The sequence below is a fragment of the Sarcophilus harrisii genome, chromosome 4 (assembly GCF_902635505.1).
Source record: "Sarcophilus harrisii chromosome 4, mSarHar1.11, whole genome shotgun sequence".
In the NCBI taxonomy this organism is placed as follows: Eukaryota; Metazoa; Chordata; class Mammalia; order Dasyuromorphia; family Dasyuridae; genus Sarcophilus; species Sarcophilus harrisii.
This window is the reverse complement of record NC_045429.1, coordinates 333275218-333299004: the sequence shown is the minus strand read 5'-3', so window position 1 is coordinate 333299004 and position 23787 is coordinate 333275218. Positions and strand designations below refer to the sequence as shown.

The following is a 23787-nucleotide window of genomic DNA, read 5'->3' as shown; positions in this document are numbered from 1 at the left end:
GCTTTCTCCTTTCCCAGGATTATCACTCCCTTATTCTCTCTCCCCCTCTTCTCTTCCTTTTTTCCTCTCTCCACTTCTCTTTCCCACCCTTCCCCTCACTTTCTTCTTCTCTCTGTCTCTCTCTCTCTCACACACTAAATTTAATTAAAAAAAAAAAAAAAAAAAAAAAGACTGACAAAGTCAAAGAAAGTATTACAAGCAGCGTTCTTTAATCTACTTAGCCAGGTCTGCAGATCTGTCTTTGGAAAAGACCTCGGATCTAGTCCAACCACCTCATTTCACAGATGAGGAAACTGACGCCTTAGGGATGCTGAGACTCTGGTAAGTATCAGAGGCGAGAATTGGAATTAAATTCGGAGCTTTATCGCCTTCTGTGGAAGATTTCAGAACACTAATCCTGGAGTCAGGAGAATTAGAGGCTAAAAATAAATAAATAAAATTTTTTTGGTGGAGGTTTTTTTTTTTCCCTCCACTTTCCCCTACTTTGATGCATCAGTGTGGGAACTCCTGACATAGAACAGATATAAACTGCAACTTATAGTTCCCAAAGTGCACTGAAAAGTTAAATGACTTTCTTATGCCGGGTATCACAGAATTTAAAGTCCAGGTCTTCCAGCCTTCATATGCACTGTAGCAGCTATCTCTTGGGGCAAATTGCAGAGGAAGTAAAATTAAGGAACTCGATAACCTGCATTTGCTGCAAATAAATCATGGTGACCTAATGGGTAAGAATTCCAAATAAGGGCCTTTCTTGATTAAGCCATTCCATTCAGTCAAACCAGGATCATCTCCCCATATCATGAAAAGAGAGGCCATTCACAGATTCTTTCCCACAACATCTAAGAGAATCTGGGGGAAAACTCACAATTCCTGACTCCCAGATAACGCCCTGTTCAACTATGTTTACTCTTTAAGGATACTAAGTTCCATATTCAATTAAAAAGTGACCAAGTGAGGTCTTGACCCAGCAGCTCCCTCTGCTGTCTACTAACTGCCATTGGTCATGAAGAGAAACGAGGTACTTCATAAAATCATAGACACATTTAGAGCTGGAAGAGAACTAGTCCAACCTTTCTTTCATATTTACAGATGCTAATAATAATAATAAAATAAATTTAAAAATAAAGAATTTAAAATAATTTTTAAAGGCTCAGAGGGATTGCCAAGATCCACACAGGTAGCAAGTAATATAACCAAAAATCAAAACCGTCTTTAGTCTGTTCAACGCACAGGTAACAAAAATCCCCTTTCAGGAAAAAACAGAGAATCTTCATCAAATCATTAGTATTCTCTTTAGTTGATGACGGGAAAAAAGACTAAGAATCCCAAAAAATTAATTAAAATTACCTTTTCTTTATTTCTATACTGTTTGCTTATGTTTGTTTATAAGACCCACAGAATGTCAAAATTATATGGAATCTTTGAAAATATCTAGTTCTATAACATTGGTAAGGAGTCGGTGTGCTTTTGGTAGGTATCTCTGATGACATTTGGATGCTTCAGTAGCAATAACAGCTCTACCTGGCTCATGTTCTGCTTTTTTGGTGAATATACAGAGAGAATGTGGCATAGTGGAAAGATGAATGAAAAAAGTGTCCAAGGATCCACCTCAGTTCAAATCCCATTTGGACCAAACATGTGACCTCATTCAGCCTCAGTTTCTTCATCTGTAAAACGACCAGGGTTGGAGGCTAAATGATTTCTAAGGTCCCTTCTAACTCTAAATAAATGTATTTTTTATTAATTAACTAGCAAGAGAGTAGACTATATAATGTAGCCATCAGAAAGTGCTATATTTAACTTGCCAGTCAGTGTTTCCCTCAGAGTAAGGGTTTTCCCAAAGGTTAGAGCATTACCCATTACAATATTCCTAACAGAAGGTATATAGCCTATTAACTCTTAGCTTAACTTTCCTTTTATTGCCTGAAGCTAACTTTGCTTCTCCTAATGTAACCAAATATTGGCCCTAATCGGGGATGTGCTGGTAAAAGTCTAATAACCAGCTTTCTAAAGACTATACATTTTCTAAAGACTAAATGCACTTTTAAATTTTATTGGCATTATCAAGATTTTTTCCATCATTTTCTTAAGTCGAGACAATAAAATAATAAAACGAGTCTGGTGTTTGCATTTGGTGATTTCTGGGATGTAAATGCTCATACTGAAATTTTAACATGCTCTCATAAACTAGTTTGAGCTGGCTTCAGCACACTTCTGGTCTTGATTCAGTATTATCTAGGGGTTATGAAAAATAATTACTATTCTCATTATGAAAAAATTTATAATTTACTCTTATCTAAGAAATATCTTTTAATCCAAGTGATAGATTTACATTATTCTCTTTTTAAAAATTTACATTATTCAATCAACACTGTGACCACAAATATTATATGGTACAAAAAAATGAAAAGAATTATCGAATTCTTTCTGGATTATTCCTATAACCTTCACTCTCATTTGAAATTTGAGAGAATTCTGGGTTTGTATACCTAATATCATAACCCCCATTATTGTGTTTCCCATTAACTATCGATCAATAGACATAATCTTCTCTTAGCAAACTAAGATAGCATAGTAAAAAACATTCCCTCCGTCAACCTGGGGTATATTCTCCCAAAATTACATATACTATCCCTGGAAAGAATGGGCTCAAACTTATAATACAGTGAAAGTGAGGTACACTTATGAGATAAAGGTGTGCAAATGCAATTCACAACTTCTGGTACTGAAGGACACCCAGAAGTTCTTTGTCTCTTTGTAGAGTCCCTATGGAACCCGCCGTTATGTACAACACCTCTTCTGGATGATTGCTCTACTAGGTTGCCTGAATCTACTTTTCTCCACAGTTAATTCTCTTTTCTACTGCAGGTTTAGGGTAAAAAGTGGGGCAGGGGTAGGTTTCCATTCCATAAAGCTGTCTCTTTCCTTGATTGATTGCTTTTTTTAAATAATAACTTTTTATTTTCAAAATATATGCAAAGTTAATTTTCAACATATACTCTTGCAAAACCTTGTGTTTCAAATTTTTCTCCCTCTCTTCCCCCATCTCCTCTTCTAGACACAAGTAATCTAATATATGTTAAACATGTGCAATTCTTCTATACATATTTCCACAATTATCATGCTATGCAAAAAAAAAAAAAATCAGATCAAAAAGGGAAAAAAATGAGAAAGAAAAAAAGCAAGCAAACAACAAAAAAGGTGAAAATACCATTTGTGATCCACATTCAGTCCCCACAATTCTCTCTCTGGATCTAATTGACTCTCTCCATCACAAGTCTATTGGAATTGGCCTGAATCACCTCATTGTTGAAAAGAGCCATGTCCTTGATTTCCTTTCTTTATATCTGTCTGGTCCCTATCCCTTTGAAAACTTCAAATTGGTAGGTGGAATGTTGTCTCTTCTGCTTCTAGACCCTATGGATTGTTTTATTTTATTTTATTTTGTGAAGTGGGGGAGAAATGCAAGGTATGTGGTTGATCTTCCCACATTTTTATATGTTCTTCATATATGTCATCCACTATAGTGAATTCCTAGCTCTCTTCAAAACACAGTTCTGGTGCTATTTCCTGTACCAGCCCTTTCCTGCTTCTCATCTTATTCCTTAAAGTATTATCACTATCTTCCTCTTGAAATTACTTTGTATATACATTGGGCAATAGAAGTCATGGCCCATCCTATTGGAATGACCCACATTTATCTCTCAGGAGTTACATATCCAACATTCCAAAATCCCACCAGAACTTAACCTTAGATATTTGCTACAGATAGAGGTACATTTAGCATAAGATTTATATTCTCTCCCTTCTTATTTTTCACAGACTGGCAATAGCTCACCAAATTTTTAGAAAATGAAGAAAAAAGTTCTATAAAACTAATCAATATAAAGGAAATATCTGATGTTATATGTACGGTATTCCCAAACCATAAGCTTGGAATATCATACATGCAACATCAGATATTTCCTTGGAATACCGTACATGCAACATCAGATATTTCCTTTATATTGATTAGTTTTATAGAACTTTTTTCTTCATTTTCTAAAAATTAAAATTCCTTATTATAAAAAACAACTTCCTGATGTTAATCTTAATTATAAAGGATCTCTCTGGGAAAATTGGAAGAAAGATACAATGGGAAATATAAGTAACATAAAAACAAAAGATAACAGCAATAAAATTATTTCCTACAAAAAATAAAAAAGAGATTAGATGAGATGCTCTCTGGAATCTGTTCATCTCTATTATTCTATGATTCTGCTGGACGGTGATATTATGATCCCTGAAATCATGTTCATTCAGAACTCATACAGCCCTATTAATCAACCAAAAGATATCATAAAGATATCGGGCCAAAGTGGATGGAGCACCACCCCTGAAGTCAGGACGACCTGAGTTCAAATCTGATCTCAGACACTTAATACTTCCTACCTGTATAATCCTGGACAAGTCACTTAACCCCAATTGCCTCAGCAAAAAAAAAATAATAATAATAATAATAATAATAATCAGACTTAATCATTCAAATAATATTCCAAATAATCCTCATCTAAAACACCTTCCTTATATTAATTCTGTAAAGTAGATATTGAAAACATTATCTCCATTTTACAAATGAGACTCTGAGTAGTTAAAGGCCTTGCTTTTGAACACGTAGTAAGAGAAATTCAAATCCAGATCTTTGACCTCCAAGTCCAGTCCTAAAAAATCATACTGTGTTGCCTTCATCCGTTTCATTTCCATTTTTTCTCTGCTGTTTGTACCCCTGCTTAGGCTGAATTAGCAGTAGATTTAGGACATACTGATGGGAACTGAGGTTCTTTGTGTGGAGTCAAGAGTCATTCAAATTACCCAATTTTTTCTTCCCTTATAATCAATTTAGGGGCATCAAGGATTGAGGAAAACCAAGGAATGAGATTAGTAAAGGTAGAAGAAAGAAACAAATTTCACCTCTATCAAAAGGAAATGTAAATCTGGGGCAGAGAACAGCTTGGAAGGTAGGGGGATGTCATCAATGATAGAAAAGGTCACTGGAGAATGGAAGGGAAGGAAAGGACTTTGTTGTGGGGGCCTCCCACAGGTACCCTGCTGTTCCAGCCTCAGGTGCTTATCTCAGGCATCTGGGATCCAGAGACACAGGCACTAATGTTCAGGGTCCCCTCCTCACTTGGGGAAGATCAGGAGGATTAGCATCACAAAATAAAAACCAACAAAGGAAGAAAGAGAGGGAGAAGATGAACTTAAAACTATTTGATTGGCAGATTACATTTATTAAGTGCCTGCCTAAATATTAAAAAGGAAGGAAGGAAGAGAGGAGGGAGGAAAGAAAAGAAGGAAAAAAAGGAATGAAAAAAGGAAGAAGGGAGGGAAGGAAAGGAGGGAGAGAGGGAAAGAAGGAAGGAAAGGAGGGAGAGAAGGAAGGAAGGAAGAAAAGGAGGGAAAGAAGGAAGGAAGGGAGGGAGAGAAGGAAGGAAGGAAGGAAGAAGGAAGGAAGGAAGGAAGGAAGGAAGGAAGGAAGGGAGGGAGGGAGGGAGGGAGGAAGGGAGGGAGGGAGGGAGGAAGGGAGGGAGGGAAGAAGGGAGGGAGGGAGGGAGGGAGGAAGGGAGGGAGGGAGGGAGGGAGAGGGAAAGAGGGAGGGAGAGAGGGAAGGAGGGAAAACAGACCCTGGCCTTAAGAAGCTTACATTTTAACTTCTAAAACCATGAAAAGAACCCTTTATATCTCTCATCAGGCATCATTAGTATAATTCTTTTTCACAGCAGCAGCTGCATTTAGTCCTGGTTTTGCTATCCACCTGTTGCATGGTCTTGGGCAATTCTCATGTTTTCTGAGACTGGTTCCTCTTTCATAAAGCAAGGATGTAGAGAGGATCCCTTCCATTGTTGATCTTATTATGGTGTGTTGCAGTGGAGAGGAGTGCCTTACATTATGATTCAGAGGCTTGTTTACTAGCTGGGTGATGCTAGTTTAGTGCTTTGTCTTTCTGAGTGTCAGTGCCATACTTGTAAAATGATGTCCTAATGAATACCCTGGGACATTTTATTTGGACACAACAGATAATTTCCAATGAATGAAGGCAGTTATATTTCCACTACCTACTTCATAGGATTAGGATGAGGAAAGAGCTTTGCAAATTAAATTATTAAATTTAAATTGCTGTTCAGCTATTTTATTATTGCTATGATCCCTGGTCCCAGAAACCATTCCAAACCTTTGCCAACCCTTCCTGACCCCCATGTCCAAATTTAGGGGAGAGAAGAGGCAAGAGCGGCTTGTCTGGGGACACAACCTGGCTGTTCTTCAAGCCTAATACAGCTCTTGCCACAAGGCTGAGTAGAGCATAGGTGTGGGAAGGGGGGCAACAGCTCACCCACGGTTGCTATGGCTCCCCATCCCGGATTTGCCCATTTCTCCTAATGGAGCAAGAGAGCAGGAGGGAGAGAGAGGAGTAGGGGAGGGAAGAAGAGAGGGAAGGGGGAGGAGGGAGGGAGGGAGGGGGAGGAGAGAGAGAGAGAGAGAGAGAGAGAGAGAGAGAGAGAGAGAGAGAGAGAGAGAGAATTCCAGACTATTCTCTCTTCCCTTTCATCCCATCTGTGTCTATCTGTATTTGGAGCAGATGTGGAGATGGGGGAGGGGGGAGGCTGAATTGAGGGGGGGTGATGTTATGTTAGGATTAAATGTTTCTGAGGTGGGGGGTGCTTAGAGAGGGAGAAGGGGCAGGGCCCCTTTGCCTACGTCTAGGAGCCAGCCTATGACGTTGGTTAAAGAGAAAGGAAAAGCAGCTGAGATAGATTGAGCCTGAGACAGAGACAGAGAGACGGAGAGAGCAGGAGGGAAGGCACATTTTCAGCACGCATGAAGACAATCATCTCCCTAGGCTGGAGCCAGCCACTTCTCAGAGTTTGCTGAACTGCTCTCCTCCTCTGCTGACCCGGATTCTGAAGTCTCTCAGAGGCTGGGAAATCCATGGTAGTTGGCATGAGGGTGGGCATCAGGGTGCAGCTGAGGGCCCTTGGCATTTGGGGGCTACTGAGCTGGTGTTTCTTCTGTGACTGGGCCTTGGCTGGTCCCCGAGACTCTCTCTCTCTACCTCTGCTGGCTTCCCAAGGCAAACTAGGAGCTGTGCTCACTTGGGCACCTCCAGAAGGGGCAGAGGCAGCTTTGGCTTTTCTCTACTCTGGGGATGCCCAAAAACTGGCTGGTGCCAACTGCAGTGGGCGGTATGAGGCACAAGGAGCTGGGGGCAGCGTGGGGCTCCCCCCAGTCCTGCAGGGAGCAGCAGGTACCCTGGCACAAGCAGCAAATTTCCTCAACATGCTGCTCCAGGCCAATGACATCCGGGAGTCCAGCGTGGAGGAGGACATAGAGTGGTACCAGGCGCTGGTACGGAGCGTGGCGGAGGGTGACCCGAAGGCGTACCGGGCATCCCTGACTTTCAATCCGGCTCCCGGGGCTACTGTGTCTCAGCTGGCCCTTCGCGCCACCAGGATAGGAGAGGAGACCCTCTTGCAGGATTTATCAATGGCCCAAGTCCAGAAAGCAAGGTCAGCTGGTGTCGGGGTCACCTTGGGTCTAAAAAAGCGGGTGCTGAGCAATGACCTGGGCAGCCTGGACAGCCCCAAATGGCCGCGAGGGGATGGATATGTAGGTGACACAAGTCACGTTCGCCTCTCACCCCCCTTTCTGGAGTGTCAGGGAGGTCGACTCCGACCCGGCTGGCTAATCGAGCTCTCAACTACCTTCTATGGACTCAAGCCCGATCTTAGTCCTGAGGTCAGGTGAGTATATTTTTACTTGTGCCTATGTGTATAAATAACATGTATACATACATATATATGTACCCACATGTATGCTATTTATGTAAGTAAAATATATGCATATATGCAAATACATACTTATGGAGATATGCAAACATACTGGTATGTGTATGTATATGCTTTAGAATCTATGCATGGATGTAGGTATAGCAATAGAGGACATTTTTTTGTCTATATGTATAATTTATCTACCTACTCACGCCGGCGTGTTTATTTGCATAGCAATCAACAAGTATGGATGTGCATAGGTATTCATGTTTGGGTTCGTGCACAAATAGAGCTACGTTTGCAGGTTTGCATACAGGTATGTACAAGTACGAGCGGTTGTCCATATGTTCATGTGTATGGAGGGATGCATGTACAGATGGGGGTCCATTCATCTTTAGGGAGAGATATGTGCAAACAGGTGAGCACTTTTCTGTTACGTGGAAGCCAGGAAGAAAGGAGAAAAATAAGGATTATACACAGCCCTAACTTCCAGCGGGAGCCAGCCTGACCGCTGAAACACTTAGAGAGGACCTTCCTAAAGTTCTCCTGGAAGGAGCCTCAGCTTCCAAGTCCTTTTGGGCCTTTCCCAGTGTCTCAGCTATGTAAAATAAAATCTCTCTATAATGTCCATTAACAAGGGGACGACCAGCTCTCCCTGGCCTGGAGCACCCAGTGCCCCTTAACCACTCCCCCCCTCCGCCAGCTCTGTCACAGCCCGAGAGAAAGGCCCAAATCGCCCAGAGAACCTGGAACACCTGAGCCCTCCAACTTGGACAGGCTAGGCAGATTCGCATCCTGGCAGGGCAGGGAAGTTGGCTCAGGCGCTCGTTTTGTTTCTGGTCGCCGCCTCCCATCTCCCCCCCAGCAGGATGCCCCTTCAGCCAGCAAGCCCCTGCCTTTTCTGGGCCCAGCCCTCTCCCGCTGGCCAGAGCAAGGAAGAGTGTGAGCAGGGCTCGGAGATGCTTCAGCAACAGCTCTGGGTGACAGTTAGCACGGTCCTGGTGTGGGGAGAGGAGGGAGGGTTGCCTGGGGTGAGAGAGTCTCCCAGCCTCCCACTGAGCCCTGCACACTCAGAGTGCCCAACGCCACCAGATGTAGACTGAGCTGGGAATAGGAGTTTTGTCCATCCCAGACAAAATCCCCTTCTCGTCCCCAAACTCAGAGAGCTGTCGGAGGTGCAGAAAAGCTCAGGGAGGGGGCAGAGGTGGGTGGGGAGGGTTCGTGGGAGAGAGAGTGGCCAGGAGGAAGGTGGTCCAGGCGCTCCATTTCCCACACTTTCTCCTTCAGGGGTTTGGTGCAGATGGATGTGGAGCTTCAGAGTGTGGACATCGATCAGTGTGCCAGTGGCCCTGGCTGGTTCTCCAACACACACCAATGTGACCTCAACAGTACCCAGGTTCGGATGGAGTGGGGTGGGGGGCTGCATGTGGAGAGATGCCGTCCCAGGGTTTCTGTCCGTGTCCCGTTTCCTTGTACCCATCATCTCTGCCCCCAGAAGAAATGACTAACACCTCAAATTCCCACAGTTGCTGAGCCCCGAGTGTCCAGGAATTGGGGAGATTTCAAGAGATCTCTCTTGTGTGCTTTCCCCGACTATTTCCCCCAAAGCTACCAATGTGTCTGGTACATACCCTTTTCAGTGTTTCAGGGACCTTTCCTGGTGACTGGGGAACAGAAAACAGACTTTAGGGAGAGATACAGAGAAGGGGAAAAAATAGATTGGCAATTACAGGTGTCAGTACTGAGGCACTAGGAGTAATGGAGAGGCGCTAGGAAGAGGGAATAGCGAAGTCTAAAGAATCACTTCGGGGCAGCTAGGTGGTGTACCCAGCCCTGAAGTCAGGAGGACCTGAGTTCAAATCTGGTCTCACACACTTAATACTTCCTGGCTGTGGGATCCTGGGCAAGTCACTTAACCCCAATTGCCTCAGAAAAAAAAAAAATCAATTCTGCAACTCCAGATAGGGAGTCCAGGAATTCCAAAGACCCACCTCACATTTATTCTAAAAACACGGAGGAAAAGTGTCGATTCATTGAAGGTTTGGATTGTCTCAAATTTGTCATTCAGCACAGTGCCCAGAATATAGTAGGTACTTAATAACTGATTTAGAGTCAGGAGACCGGGGCTGAAATCTCAGCTCTGCCATTTTTTTTCTTTGTGAATCTCTAGCCAACTGTTTAACCCCTTTGGGCTTCAGTTTCCTCAACTATAAAATGTTCAGATAAGTCTCTCCCAGTTCAAAATCTATGATCCTGATTCTAGGAATTCTCACATCTGCCTTGGGCAGAAGTCAATCCAAGGCCTTCATTCCAGTGGAGACTTCTCTAAAATGCAATTGGGATGAGAGCATGTATCCACAGACAGGGTAGCCCCCCAAAGTGGGTGTCATATATATATATATATATATATATATATATATATATATATATATACATACACACACACACACACACACACACACACTTTATTTTCTGAAGAAAAAAAAAAGCAAAGACAGTACAAAGTTATGAGCTAATTGGAGTATGTATTCATTTGGGGAGGACACCCAGAATTATTCTTCCTTTACAAAGATGATCTGACTCATCAGTAGGTGTGAATGGAGTGGTTTCTTCAGGAAAAGGGATAGACTCATGCTGAATCATCCATATCTGGGGGACATCTGTAGTATCTAATGTGTGAGACAACTGGATAATTCTTAGGAATAGACAAAAGCCAAATTCTATAGAAAGTAAGTGGTTATAGAGGGACATAGGTTTTACAATGAGCTTGATTTCATTATCATTTCTCTAGCCCACTAAGCCAAAGGGAATGCAATCTCTCTCCCATCTTTCTTCTCTCCTACCATTTATTTCTCTTTTGGAATAATGTCAGAGGTTGGGCAAAGACTCTCCAAGTTCCATCCTGCTGAATTAGTTCACCAAATTCAAATCAAAACATTCTTGTTATATACATGATACTATGGTAAGCTTTGGGGAAAAGTCATGAAATAAGACACAGATCTACCCTCAAGGACCTTCCAATCTAATGGAGGGAAATATATATATAAAAATGACAATACAGAATCTGTAAATGAACAGTAGAAGTCAAGACAGAATGTTATGAGAATACTGATAAGAAAAAGATACTTTTTTCTTTTGGAGAAATCAGAGAGATTATCATTGAAGAGGTGATAGAACTGATCCTTAAACTATTTTCCCCAAATATGGAATGTGCTTCTTTCTCCATCTGCCTCCTAGGAGTCCTAGTTTCCTTCAAGGTTCAGTACCCATGAGAAGCCTTTCCCAAGTTGTAAGTTGTTTACTTCATTAAATGGTCTCATATTTATTGTCCAATTACATGTTTTATCCCCCAGTAGAAAATAAGCTCTCCTTTGCTACCTTCAATGCATTGAAGGACATTTCCCCATTCATGTATTCCTCATTAATGTTCAATCTCCCAAACCTACCCTTTTAACTTCTCCTAAAGATAAGGGCAATTGATTTAAAAAAAAAAAATCCAGTGCTTTGCACATAGTAGGCTCTTAATAATCGTTTATAAATTGAACTGAATTGGAAAAGGACAAATTGGGGGTAGAAAGTAGGCAAAAGACTATTTCTCTTGCTAAGAAAAAACAAAATGAGTCTAAACTAGGGCAGGTAAATAGAGAAGAAGATAAGTCTGATAATAAAATGGACTAGATTTGACAATAGAATGACTATAAGAGGTGAGAAAGAGGGAAGAGTCAAAGATGAACAAAAATTAGAGCCTTTATACCTATATTTGGTTATCAAAAGAAAGAGAAATTAGAGAAAGAGCCATGAAAGCAGTTTTTTATTATATAGCTTTTAATTTACACAATATATGCATGGGTAATTTTTCAGCATTGACAATTGCAAAACCTTTTGTTCCAATTTTTCCCCTCCTTCCCCCCACCTCACCCCCAGATGGCAGATTGACCAATACATGTTAAATATATTAAAGTATAAGTTAAATACAATATATGTATACATGTCTAAACTGTTATTTTGATGTACAAAAAGAATCGGACTCTGAAATATTGTACAATTAGCCTGTGAAGGAAATCAAAAATGCAGGCAGACAAAAATAGAGGGATTGGGAATTCTATGTAATGGTTCATAGTCATCTCCCAGAGTTCGTTCCCTGGGTGTAGCTGGTTCAATTCATTCCTGCTCCATTGGAATTGACTCAGTTCATCTCATTGCTGAAGATGGCCAGGTCCATCAGAATTGATCATCATATAGTATTGTTGTTGAAGTATATAATGATCTCCTGGCAGGAAAACATTTTGAGGAAGGAAAAGTCAGTCCACAAGCATTTATTCCTTGACTTTTGTGAGGTGGAACCTGAAGGTAGAATTCTGGAAAATTGTTGAAGATCAAGGTATAGCTCTGGGGATCACTTGCTGAGATGTGCTCATTTATTCCTCATGCCAGATTCAAGCTTATTCCTTCTTTATTCTGGTCAGATTGAGGAATGCGGGACAAATAAAAGACTGTCTTTGACCTCCCATTATCCTGATTTTACTTCTTATAAGGTGTAAGTCTTCCATTGAAGCATATGGCCCCAGAAAAAAAAAAAGTTACGTATCCTTGGGGCCCCTTTTCACCCACCAGAGAGCCAAGTGGGCTGGATTTTGGGAGTAGAGAACAAAAGGGACCCATTAAAAAAAGAGATAGACTTTAGTTATCAGGGAAAAGTTGCTCCTGATTCTAAATCTTCAGTCACAGGCGGGGACAGAGGGATATAGGGAAAGAGAAGGAAAGTAGGAAGGAGGGGGAGAGAATTCCCTCCAGAGTAGCTGGATCTTGATGGTATTTCTTTGTGGGGGGAGAGGAAGTAAAAAGACTCTACCTGGAAATTTCCACTTCCCATCGCAATGCAGTGTCTTACTCTCCTTGCAGTGTGTCTCCCTGGAGAATCGTGGCTTCGTCCTTGGCCACTACCTCTGCCGCTGCCGACCAGGCTTCTATGGGCCCAGTCTTTCCATGGGTAGGTGCCTCAGATCTTGCCAATGGTGTCTTTTTTCCCAAGTTGGAGCCACCTTATCTCAATCATGCTTGGAACACTTTCCCTCCTCAGGGATGACCGATGCCCATCCTATTACTCTTTTATATTGGAAGCCTTCGTTCTAGTGCTTCCTTCTGTTAATTATTTATTTATCCTGTTTTTAGCTTGCTTTGTATAAATTTATTTTCATATTGTCTCCCTTATTGGACTATAAGTTCTCTGAGGGCAGGGATTGTTTTTTTTCTCTTTATGTGTTCCCAGTGTTTAGACCCCATAGAAAGTTATTTAATAAATGTTTACTGAGTGATTAAGAAAGCCCTGTGGGGGAGAAAGGAGTGAAGGCTGAGAGCCTATTCTGGGAGGGGAAAGAGGGAATGGCCTGAAATTCCTGTGGGAAACAAAGTAAGGGGTTGGGAAAGAGCAAAAGGGTTGAGAACAAAGTGTCAAGATGAAAGACAGGAACCAGAACAGAGGATGTGTTTATTTTTGGAGGTCAAATCCGATATGGATCAGCAGGAATCTAGGTCCTTCTCTTTTACTTCTATTGTCTAAAATATCTCTACGGAGATTTTTTTTTTTAAAGGTCTCTCCTTCATCACCCTATTTGCCCACTGCCTGCCAAATGGAAAGGGAAATAGAATGGTCTCAAGAGTGGGGAAAAGGAGGTACTGGTGGGATATTAGGCAAGAAACCTCAAAATGGGGGACTCATCCTGGGAGCCTTTCCTACAGGGGCAGGTGACAGCAATGCAGAGCCCACAGGACAGTACAGGGCTCTCCGAGGCAGCTCCAGTCAGCTGATTCGGTGCCAGCCATGCCCAGAAGGCTGTGCCAGCTGTGTGGATGCCACACCGTGCCTGGTGGAGGAGACACAGGTGCTCAGAGCAGCTGTGTTGGTTTGCCAAGCCTGCTGCATGTTGGCCGTCTTTCTCAGCATGCTGATTTCCTACCACTGCCGCAGGAGCAAGGCAAGCTGAGTTCTTCCTTCTCAATTGCCCTTTTCCAACCTCATACTTCCAACAAGGCACATTTTCCCTAGGGCCCCACCCAGCGGCGAGCTGTGCTGTCCCATGTCCAGAGGAGATCATTGTCATCCAATCTGGGAAGAGTAGGGGGTTAGGGACCAGGCTTTCCAGTGCCATGAGTTAGTGGGGCAAGGATTGGAGGTAGAAAAAATGAAATTGTGGGGAGGGGTCTGCTGATGCAATAAGGACGGGCTGGAGATGTGGCTGGGTAATGAGAGGGTGGGAAGGGAAGAGAACACACATGGAGCACCTACCATATGCTGGGCTCTCTGCAAATATTTCATTTGGTTCTCACAACAACCATGTGAAGCAAGTGCAATTGTTGCCCCCATTTTATACAGTCAAAGGAAACCAAGGCAAGGATCAGCTGAGTGACTCCATGGTATCATAGCTAGAAGTGTCTGAGATGAAATTTAAAAATCAGGTTTTCCTGACTTTAGGCTTATTTCTCAAATTACAGCAATACCAGGGGGGAAGGGGGGGCAGTTAATGACTGGGGCAGAGCCATGGGTGGAACCCCAACAGCCTGAGAGCCCCACTCCATCCTGGCCCAGTGCCATGTCTTCTCACAAAAAACTTCCTTTTCTCTGGGGCTTGCAGACCATCAGAGCATCTGGGGTCCTCTTACTGGAAACCATCCTCTTTGGATCTCTGTTGCTCTACTTCCCTGTGAGTCTTCCTTCACTTCCCTTCTCCATCCTTCCCACCCAGTTTTAAGTATTCATATCCCTTCCTTTTTCTGAGGGTCTTTACCACCTCCTTAGGCCTCTGCATCTCCCCATGTTTCCTCTCTCCAAGCAGCTAGAAACTATCGTGGGGAGGGGGGAATACCCCATACATTGGTTCCCTTAGAGCACTCCAAATTGCGAAGGGATGGAACTATCCAGGGTGGGATAAAGAATAAAACACTAGAGATTCACAATCGTTGTTATAAATCCTGGCTCTCCCTTCTATTTGCCTCAGGTGTTTATTCTCTACTTCAAGCCAAGCATATTCCGATGCATTGTTCTTCGGTGGGTGAGACTGCTTGGCTTTGTCACGGTATATGGCACCATCACCCTCAAGCTATACAGGTACAGCCTGAGAATAAAGACCACCTCCCCTCCATGTCCCCCAGCCTAATCTTCTGGTACCTGTATTCTTCAGGTTACAATCCTAGGTCACAACCTAGGGAGATTTCTTGCACCATTAAAGAAGCTTTTCTCAAATGTTGACCCCAAAACTATCATCATGCTTCTCTGACTCCATCACCAGGCTTCTTTGCTACATAATCCACCCGCCTTGGTCCTCAAGCCCCTTCCCATCACACATAACCCACTCAGCTCTCTTCTCAAGCCCATTCCTAATACTAGATAGCCCACCTTCCATCCTCAAGCCTCTGCCCATTACTCTATAATTTACCCTCTGCCCTGCCAATGATGCTTAATTCTATCTCCTCTGTACTTCGGCTTGCGGTGAGTGACGTGATTCTCCCTTTTCCCACAGAGTACTACAACTGTTTCTGTCTAGAACAGCCCAGCGGGGTCCCCACCTGAGCAGTAGCCGGCTGCTGCGGCGCCTTGGGCTTCTCCTGCTCCTGGTTCTGTGTTTCCTGGCAGCCTGGACAGTTGGCACGCTGGAAAGGGGACCCCAGCATGCACCCCTGGTTATTCGGGGTCACACAGCTGCTGGCCGTCACTTTTATCTCTGCCACTATGATCGCTGGGACTACATCATGGTTGTGGGTGAGACGCCCCATTCCTGTCCCTAGCCTGAGCCCCTCTCCAAATACTTCAACCTCCCCTTCTTCCTTCAGTGTCAGCCTTATTGCAGCCTTTTCTCTCCTTCATGTCCCCCACCCTATCCTCCCCAGGGAGCCCTTCCCCCCACATACAACTCTGTACAAGGGGATTAGGCACTTTGACTTTGGTTGTTGACAAATATATCCCAGCTCTGACTCTTCCCTCTAAGCTGAGATGCTCCTCCTCTGCTGGGGCAGTTTCCTCTGTTATGCCACACGGGCAGTGCCCTCTGCCTTTCATGAACCTCGCTACATGGGTATCGCTCTACACAATGAGCTTCTGGTCTCTGCTGCCTTCCATGCTGCCAGGTAAAGAAATTGCCCATATATAATGTATTATATACATATATATTTTTATTCCCTATAATTTTTAATAAAATAATATTTATATTAAACAGAAATATAATTCTTAAATTATATTTGTGGTGAGTAGATACATAAAATGATGATCAATACAAGCATGCATAATTAAGCATTGTATTGAGTAGCAGAAACTAAATATTGTAGTTCATAAGGAAAGCCAAATTAGGAGAGATGGGGTTTTCTGGAGTAGTTTGGATATGGAACTGAAGCTAAGTCTTGAAGGAAATATTGGTATTAAGATATGCAGGTTGGGGCATTCCCATGCCCAACATGTTGCATCCCAGTGGGGGTTAGTTGGGAAAGGCTTTATGGAAGAAATTTCAAGCAAAATCTGGAAGAAAACCAATGAAACATGTGGGGATGTGGGTGGGTGGGAAGGAAGACTGTAGTATTCATTTCTCTAGTTCCCTTTTCCCACTTAATTCACAGGTTTGCCTTGGTTCCCTCTTTACACCCAGACTGGACCCTACTTCTTTTCTTTATCCACACCCATGGCACAGTCACGATGACCCTGGCTCTTCTCTTTATCCCCAAGGTGAAGCCTCCCAGCCTGCTTGCCTCCCTCCTAGAATTCTTTTTTTCCCAGGGGGATTTAAGAGAATGAAGTCACCCCAACTTCAGAGCTGATATACTTCTGCTGTTGAAATCACCAGGCTCTCAGTAACCTCCTGCTCCCCTGTCCCTGCCCTTGTAAAAGGTAGAGATAAAATAAGGCAAATGATATGAAGGTAAGGTCTTAGAAATGGAAAGGAGTAATGGCATCTGATGGAACGGGAAAACAATCCCTGCCCCTACGTTTTTCTAATAACTTCTAATAATAATTCCAAAAATCTAATAATAATAACAATTTGAAAAAATTTTAAGAAGTCTTGGATCAAGTGTGATGGTAATATCTTTAGCAGATTGTTGGATCTGAAAAAAAACATCCAATAGGGCTGTTCTTAATGGAAAAACAACTCTTAAGCAAGTCTATTTAAGGAGGACCTGGCATTGGAATAGGTAGGGAGCCCCAGTTTTTCCTTAGAATCCCAATTTAAGCCTGTAATTTGATTCTTCTTGGAGTCATCTGAAGATCAATGGAAAATAGGGTGAAGGGCAGAGCAAAGGGAAAGTATGGGAGGAAGTAAAGCATCAGAACAGGAAAAGAGGGAAGTCTGGAGGGAAAGAAATCTTCCTCTCTCTATTCTATCAACTATAGTTCCTGACCCCAGGGATCCCTCCCCGGGAAGAGATTGCAGCTGAGGTCTATGAGGATGAGTTGGACCTGCAAAGATCAGGCTCCTGCCTCAACAGCAGCATTGCTTCTGCCTGGAGTGAATACAGCCTTGACCCTGGAGACATTCGGGTGTGTACTACTCTTTATCTCTTTTTGTTGTTAGCTATTCAGAACTGTCCAGAGCGAGCCAGCCAAGTCATCCTGATTCCCTTTCTCTGATGCTCTTACCTTTTCCCTCCATGTCTTTCCTAGTCTGCTAATTTCATTTTAACAGTCATTTGTTGCTAGGCTTCCCCCAACGCCCCCAGGAAAAGTACCATCACAGTAAAGTCTGGCCATTGGATGATTCCTCCATCACTCCTACATCCAAAAGTAATTCTTCTGGAGGTCTCACTTCTAATTTTTCTACTGCTGTACTAGCTCATTTAAACCCATTCTTTTTGCTCAAAGAACACAGGTCATTTTTGTTGAAGTTAAGAGTGCCATTAAAATGAGGACCATTTGATAGCAATATGATGCTCTGTTAAATCTTTGTTCAAAGTACTTTCACATCTATTATGCCATTGTCACAATGATCGAGACAATTCTCTAAAGTTAGAAGCTGACAATCTGAAATGAAATCACCCAACTCCCAACCTATCCATGAAGATCTTGCAGCTGCTATTCTCTTTTTAAAGAGGAGGAATTGGGACTTAGTAAATTGCCCAATTGCCTTACCCCCAAACCCCACACAAACCAGAAGCTAGTGGGGGCTAGCCAGGGAAGGTTTTATAGAAGAAATTTTAAGCAAAATCTTTAGTGGAAGGAAGATTTCACCTTTCAAGAGTGCAATGGAAAGTGCTGAAAGCAGTTCTTCAGAGAAAAAAAAAGGTTCAGGGATGTATCTGTGTGCTCTATTTCCTCCTTAGCTAAATTATCCTACCCACTTCTACAGGACGAACTAAAGAAGCTCTATGCCCAATTAGAGGTTCACAAGACCAAGAAGATGGCGGTTAACAACCCACACCTTCCCAAGAAGAGGGGCAGCTCCCGCCGCGGACTGGGACGCTCCTTCATGAGGTGCCTGGCTGAGTTCCCTGAGGCTGTGGCCCGCCGGGACCTCAGCTCTCCAGGCCGGGCTAGTTTTCCTCGTTCTTCTCGGCGACGGCTCCTCAGTTCTGGGGTCCAGACGCCTGAGAGACCATCACCAACTCTGCGCAAATCGCACAGCACCTATGACCACCGGAGGGAGCAGGAGCCCCCTCTCCTCGATTCCCTTCTCCGAAGGAAGCTGGCAAAGAAGGCTTCAAGGGGAGAAAGTCGGGACTCCATGGTCGTGCCTCCCCCACTTGGCTTCCGGTCGGCCAGTGCCCACAACCTGGCGGTGGGAGAGAGGCTCCCCCGGGCCCAGCCTGCCCCTCTGCAGAAATCGCTCAGTGTGGTGGCTGGCTCCAGGGAGAAGGCGTTGCTCTTGGCCAGCCAAGCCTACCTGGAAGCGAGCTATAAGCTGGCCCTGGAGCGGGAGGAGAGGCGAAGGGCAGCAGGGAGCCCAGCCAGGAGGCCGTCAGCCAGGCGGCTGGAGCGGGCTCGGGGAGATTCCCTGTCGCCTCCTCCATCACCCGCCAAGAGTAGCAGTGTGGATAGTTCCCACGGCTCTGGGAAGCTTCACGAGATAGGCGGGAGGGGGCCACCCCCTTCCCCTATGAAGCACCAGATCTCCACACCTGTCCTAGCTTTAGGTGGGACATGTTTAGGAGATTCACAGACGCTCTCCCCGACTTCAACTTTGGCTCCAGCTCCAGTGCCAGCCCCAGCTCAAGAACCCAGCTTACTGACCTATATTTGCCCCTGGGAAAATGCAGAGCTACCAGTCAGGGTGGAAAGTTCAACCCAGGAATCTGCTCCTGCGACAGGTGGAGGGGACGGCCGTCTCCCAACCCGAGCTCGGTTCTTGAGAGCCCTGTCAGTGGCCGTGGCAGTGGAGAAGCGAGAAGCTGTGGAAAGTGAGGGGGCTGGAGCAGAGCATTCAGATGTTACTGAGACCGATGATGAAAGGCATAGGATCTTTCCCAAATCCCATAGCGTTAAGGCCCCCACTCAACAGGGTTCTATGCGCAACTTGGGGTTGGCCATCAAGGCTCTAACCAGGTCCCGGAGCAGCTACAAGGAGAAAGAAAACCGGGTAGGCAGCCCCGAAAGGGTAGGGAAGGGTAAGGCTCTTGAAGAGGGTGCTGGGTTAGCCACGAGAACTGTGAGGGCAGGCCGTCCTAAACCGGTGAGCAAACAAGCAGCTTTGGCCCCTTGTGATGATGAGGAATCCATCCAGAACCAGCAGAACATACATACCAGTAGAATGCTAGCTGGCTGCCCCCAGGAAGAGAGCAAGGAAAAAGAGAGCAGGCCTAAGGGACCTTCCCACAGGCCTGAGAAAGCAAAGGAGTTTGTTACTGCAAGGCAGACTATTCAGGATCCTGTCAGCAAGGACAAAGATGCTGAGAAAACTGAGATGACCTCTGAGCAAGAAAGAGAACTGAGAGGGAGATATGGGGGAGTTAAAGCTTGTGCTCAGCTGTCTGGCAGCAGAGATAGCAGAACAGTTGAAATATGTCCATGGGAGACCACTGAGCTAGAAGCTGAGAAAGTAGATAGCCCAAAGGCAGAGACCTCACTCCAGCACATGAGTAAAGGAGCTTTTGAACAAGAGGAAAAGACAAAACTCTCTGAAAAATCAGGACCCAAAGGAATGATAGTCACTGATCAGAAAAAACCCGAGCAGCAGCTGTGGGATCGAGAAGCAGTATGTCCCTGGGAAAGCACAGACCTAGCAGGCCCCGCATCCCAACCAGGTCCTCAGCACACTGACCATCCCAAAGATGGTCACCAGGTACTAGGCAGCATAGGGAGAAGAACAGCAGAGATATGTCCGTGGGAAGTGACTGAGGTAGATGCTCAAAAGCAAGATGGCACCAAGGCAGAAATTTGTCCTTGGGAGGCGAGTGATGGAACAACAGATAAAGAAAAATTGTTACAGGAGGTAGGAAGGCATTCCCTAGAAGAAAAACAAAAAGCAATGCTTTGGAAAGACAAAAAGAAACTGGATGAAGAATGGAAATCTCTCTGCCCATGGGAGAGTACAGATTTTAGGGGTCCCACAGCTAGTTCACCTCAAACCCCAATGATCTCAGAGTCCTCAGAGAGTGTGGGAAACAAGGTGGCTGAAGTGTGTCCATGGGAAATGGAAGATGTGTCTGGCAGGAAAGCTGAGGTCTGTCCCTGGGAAATGATTAAAACAGTTGGAAAAGGGATACTAGACGAAGAAGCACATGAAGAATTGCTACAAGAAAAGGGAAAAATCTCTGGAAAAGAGAGCTATAGAGAAGTTGAAGAGTCTACCTGGAAAGAAGCTGAGAATCGGGAAAGGGAGGCAGTCTGTCCTTGGGAAAGCACAGAGCCTGAGAATCTTTCCTTACAGTCAGATCCCGCTAAAGTGCCTGACATTTTGGGGAGCAGGACTGCAGAGGTATGTCCATGGGAAGTCCTTGAACCAAGCATAAGTCAGACAGGGTCTGCCAAAGAGAAAATCTATCCCTTAGAGATGAGTGCAGGTGCAACAGAGAAAAAAGCATTGGAAAAAGATAAAGAGAAATGCCAAGAGAACAAGGGGCAATCCAAAGAATCAAAAGAATTAGATGAACTGATCAAGACACAGGAAGCTGTCTGCCCCTGGGAGATATCTCCTCTCAAAACAGACCCTCAGAAAACAGACCAACCCACAGTCAGATACCAGGTATCAGGTAGTATGGAGAGCAAGGCAACTGAGATCTGTCCATGGGAAGTGCAGACTATACCTACTAATGTGGTAGATACATCCTGGAAGCCTACAGATGTAGGAAAAGAGAGAAGTGATTTGGAAATTGAGCTTGCCAAGAATTCCCATGGGGATACAGAAAAAGGGTTCAGAAAATCAGGATCCAAAGAAGCAGTCACCCTTGCTCAGAAAAAGACAGAGAGGTTAATCCCAGACAGGGAAGTCACTTGTTCCCAGGAGAGCTTGGACCCAGCAAACTCCTCTTTACAAACAGGCAGTCAAACCACTGGTCAAGTCAAAGCTGGTTTGCAGGTATTAAGCACTGTGGGAAACAAAACAGCTGATGTGTGTCCATGGGAGATGGAGGCAGAGTTGTCCAGTAGAAAGGCTGAGGTCTGTCCCTGGGAGGTAGGCAAAGAAACAACTGAGAAAAGGGAATTAGGAGAAGAGATGATTGGGAAATACAAGGAGGATAAGGTGGAAACTTTAAGAAAGGGGAGCTCTGGAGAGCCAGGAGGTAAAACAAAGCAAGTAGTAAAACTGAGTCAAGAGCAGGAATCTGTTTGTCCTTGGGATAACAGCATGCCCTTGAGGAGTCACTCGGCTCAAAGCCCAGTGACCTCCTGCTCATCTGACAGTCAAGTAGCCAAAGTCTGTCCCTGGGAAGTAGAAGATGCTTCCAACAAGAAAGCCGAGGTCTGTCCCTGGGAAGTGGAACAAGACACTTCCAACAAGAAAGCTGAGGTCTGCCCTTGGAAAGTGGAAGGGAAATGGGAACAGGGTACAGAGGGAGAACACTTAAAGAAAGCTCAGGCAAATCTTGAGAAAGAGGGAGTTGCAGAGACTCAACATCATACTTATAGAGAAGGAATGAAACCCAGTGGAGCCAGGGAATCCACACGTCTGTACAAGGATTCAGATTCAGGGGGTCTGTGCTTCCAAGCAGATTCTCAGGGCCCTGTAAGCTCCCAATTACCTGGCAGTGTCAAGGTCAGGGTGACTCAGGTGTGTGCATGGGAAGCTGTTGAGCCACAAATTGATGCACCAGAAAATAACACTGCAGAAATCTGTCCTTGGGAAGGGAGGGAGGGACCAACTGAGAAAGTGACTAAGAGACAGGGTCAAGGCAGAGAAGCTCAAGAGGAAAAAAGAAAACCCTCTAAAAAACCAGATACCCCCGCTATGCCTGTCACTAAACATAAAAAACTAATCCGACAGCAGGAGACAGTCTATCTGTGGGAGAGCATGGACCTGAGGGATGCCCCCTCCCAACCAGATTCTCATGATGCTGAGGGACCCAAAGCTGGGTCCCAGGTATTAGCAGGCGAGGAAGGTGAGGTGAGTTCAAGCAAAACAGAGGATCCTCAACCCACTGGGAAAGCAGAGATCTGTTCCTGGGAGTTGAGCAAAGCAGCAGCAGAAGGGAGCCTGGCAGAGGTTTCAGCTGTGAAGTCCCAAGGACAGAAAGAAAAAACGCCCAGAAAAGAAAGCTCCAGAGAGGCTGAAGACCGCATTTCAGAAACAGAGAAGCTTAGCCCAGAAGTCTGTCCTTGGCAAAGTACAGATACAGGGAGTTCTTTCCTTCAACCAGACAAAATCAAAGCCACTTGCCAGGGCAGTATGGGGAGCACAACAGCAGAGATGTGCTCAGAGGAAGGCATGGAATTAGGAGGAAGTAAACCAGAGGATATTCTAACAGAAATCTGTCCCTGGAAAGGGACAGGAGCCCTGCCTGGGAAACCCGCCTGTCAAGCTTCAGAAGAAATTAAAACAGAAATACTCCCAAGCATCCAAGAGAAATCATCTAGTCTTTCACTCTCCAGACCTCTGGACTGTCTTCTCCCAGAAAGCAAATTTTCTGTCCCTGAAGTCACTGTCAGTTCTTTTGAAGGTGATGGAGGATCCCAGAATATTCCAGAAGGAAAGCCTGAGACTGACCCAACCTCAGAGACTAGTATCCAAGGTCAACCATCTAGACTTTCAGTCCACATACCTCTAGGCTTTCTTTCAGAAAGCAAAGTTTCTGTCCCTAAGGTCAATGTCAGTTCTTTTGAAGGTGATGGAGGACTCCACTATATTCCAGAGAAAAAGCTAGAAGCTGTCTCAACTTCAGAGATTAGTACCCAAGAGGTCAAAGATCAACAGCTTCCCTCCTCAACAAAGGGTCAGGAAAGAGATTCCCATGAGGGGTCAAACTTGTGACTCCAGCCTACCACTTATCTCTCCCTAGGACTGACTTCCTCAAATTGGCCAAGTAGGTTACAAGATTACAAAGATGCTTTTTTTCAGGGATAAGTGTCCTACAGTAGGAAATTATTGTGATCAAAATACAGAAGATATCAATAAAACAGTTAAAGAAAAAAAAGAGTACATGCCTTTTTCAAATCCTGGCTCTCTCTATTGGTATATCCCCTTCTAAATGGGTCAGAAGCAAATTTATTTTATTTTATTCATTTAATTTTTTTTGGGGGGGGGAGCAATTGGAGCTAAGTGCCCAGTGTCACACAATTACATAAGTGAGACTGGATTTGACTTCAGGCCTTCCTGACTCTAGGACCAGGTACTCTAAAACTGTGCTCCTAAGCAAACTGATTTTAAAAGAATTACTTTATTAAGTAATTATTAAAATCAGGCCTGAATTCTCCAGTGGTTTTGACTCTTCAGCTATATAAACCACATCTTTTCCACCTAAGTTTTAATTTCCCATTTACCCTTTCCCACTAAGTGGACAAAAATCTCTGGAGAATCTTCCCAGTCAACTAAAATATGTAACATCTGTATTTGTCACTAGTCTTTTTCCTCAT

At 44.2% G+C, this 23787-nt stretch overlaps 1 protein-coding gene across 1 annotated transcript; it reads left to right on the top strand.

Annotated features, from left to right (window-relative positions):
• The first annotated feature begins 6675 nt into the window (after positions 1-6675).
• On the top strand, positions 6676-22982 carry GPR179 (G protein-coupled receptor 179). The gene is made up of 12 exons (XM_031968657.1): positions 6676-7778; positions 9093-9201; positions 12708-12795; positions 13545-13780; positions 14438-14506; positions 14801-14910; positions 15323-15561; positions 15788-15926; positions 16410-16515; positions 17179-17325; positions 18131-22321; positions 22830-22982. The coding sequence occupies exons 1-12, from the start codon at positions 6967-6969 to the stop codon at positions 22980-22982; spliced, it is 6399 nt and encodes a 2132-aa protein (XP_031824517.1). The 5' UTR covers positions 6676-6966.
• Positions 22983-23787: the final 805 nt, after the last annotated feature.

Bases quoted from the DNA above. Each gene is read 5' to 3' on its own strand.
- GPR179 (XM_031968657.1), top strand. From the start codon at position 6,967: ATGGTAGTTGGCATGAGGGTGGGCATCAGGGTGCAGCTGAGGGCCCTT. The intron at 12,796-13,544 runs GTAGGTGCCTCA...CCTTTCCTACAG, and splicing joins TGGGCCCAGTCTTTCCATGG to GGGCAGGTGACAGCAATGCA. The intron at 15,562-15,787 runs GTGAGACGCCCC...CTTCCCTCTAAG, and splicing joins GGACTACATCATGGTTGTGG to CTGAGATGCTCCTCCTCTGC.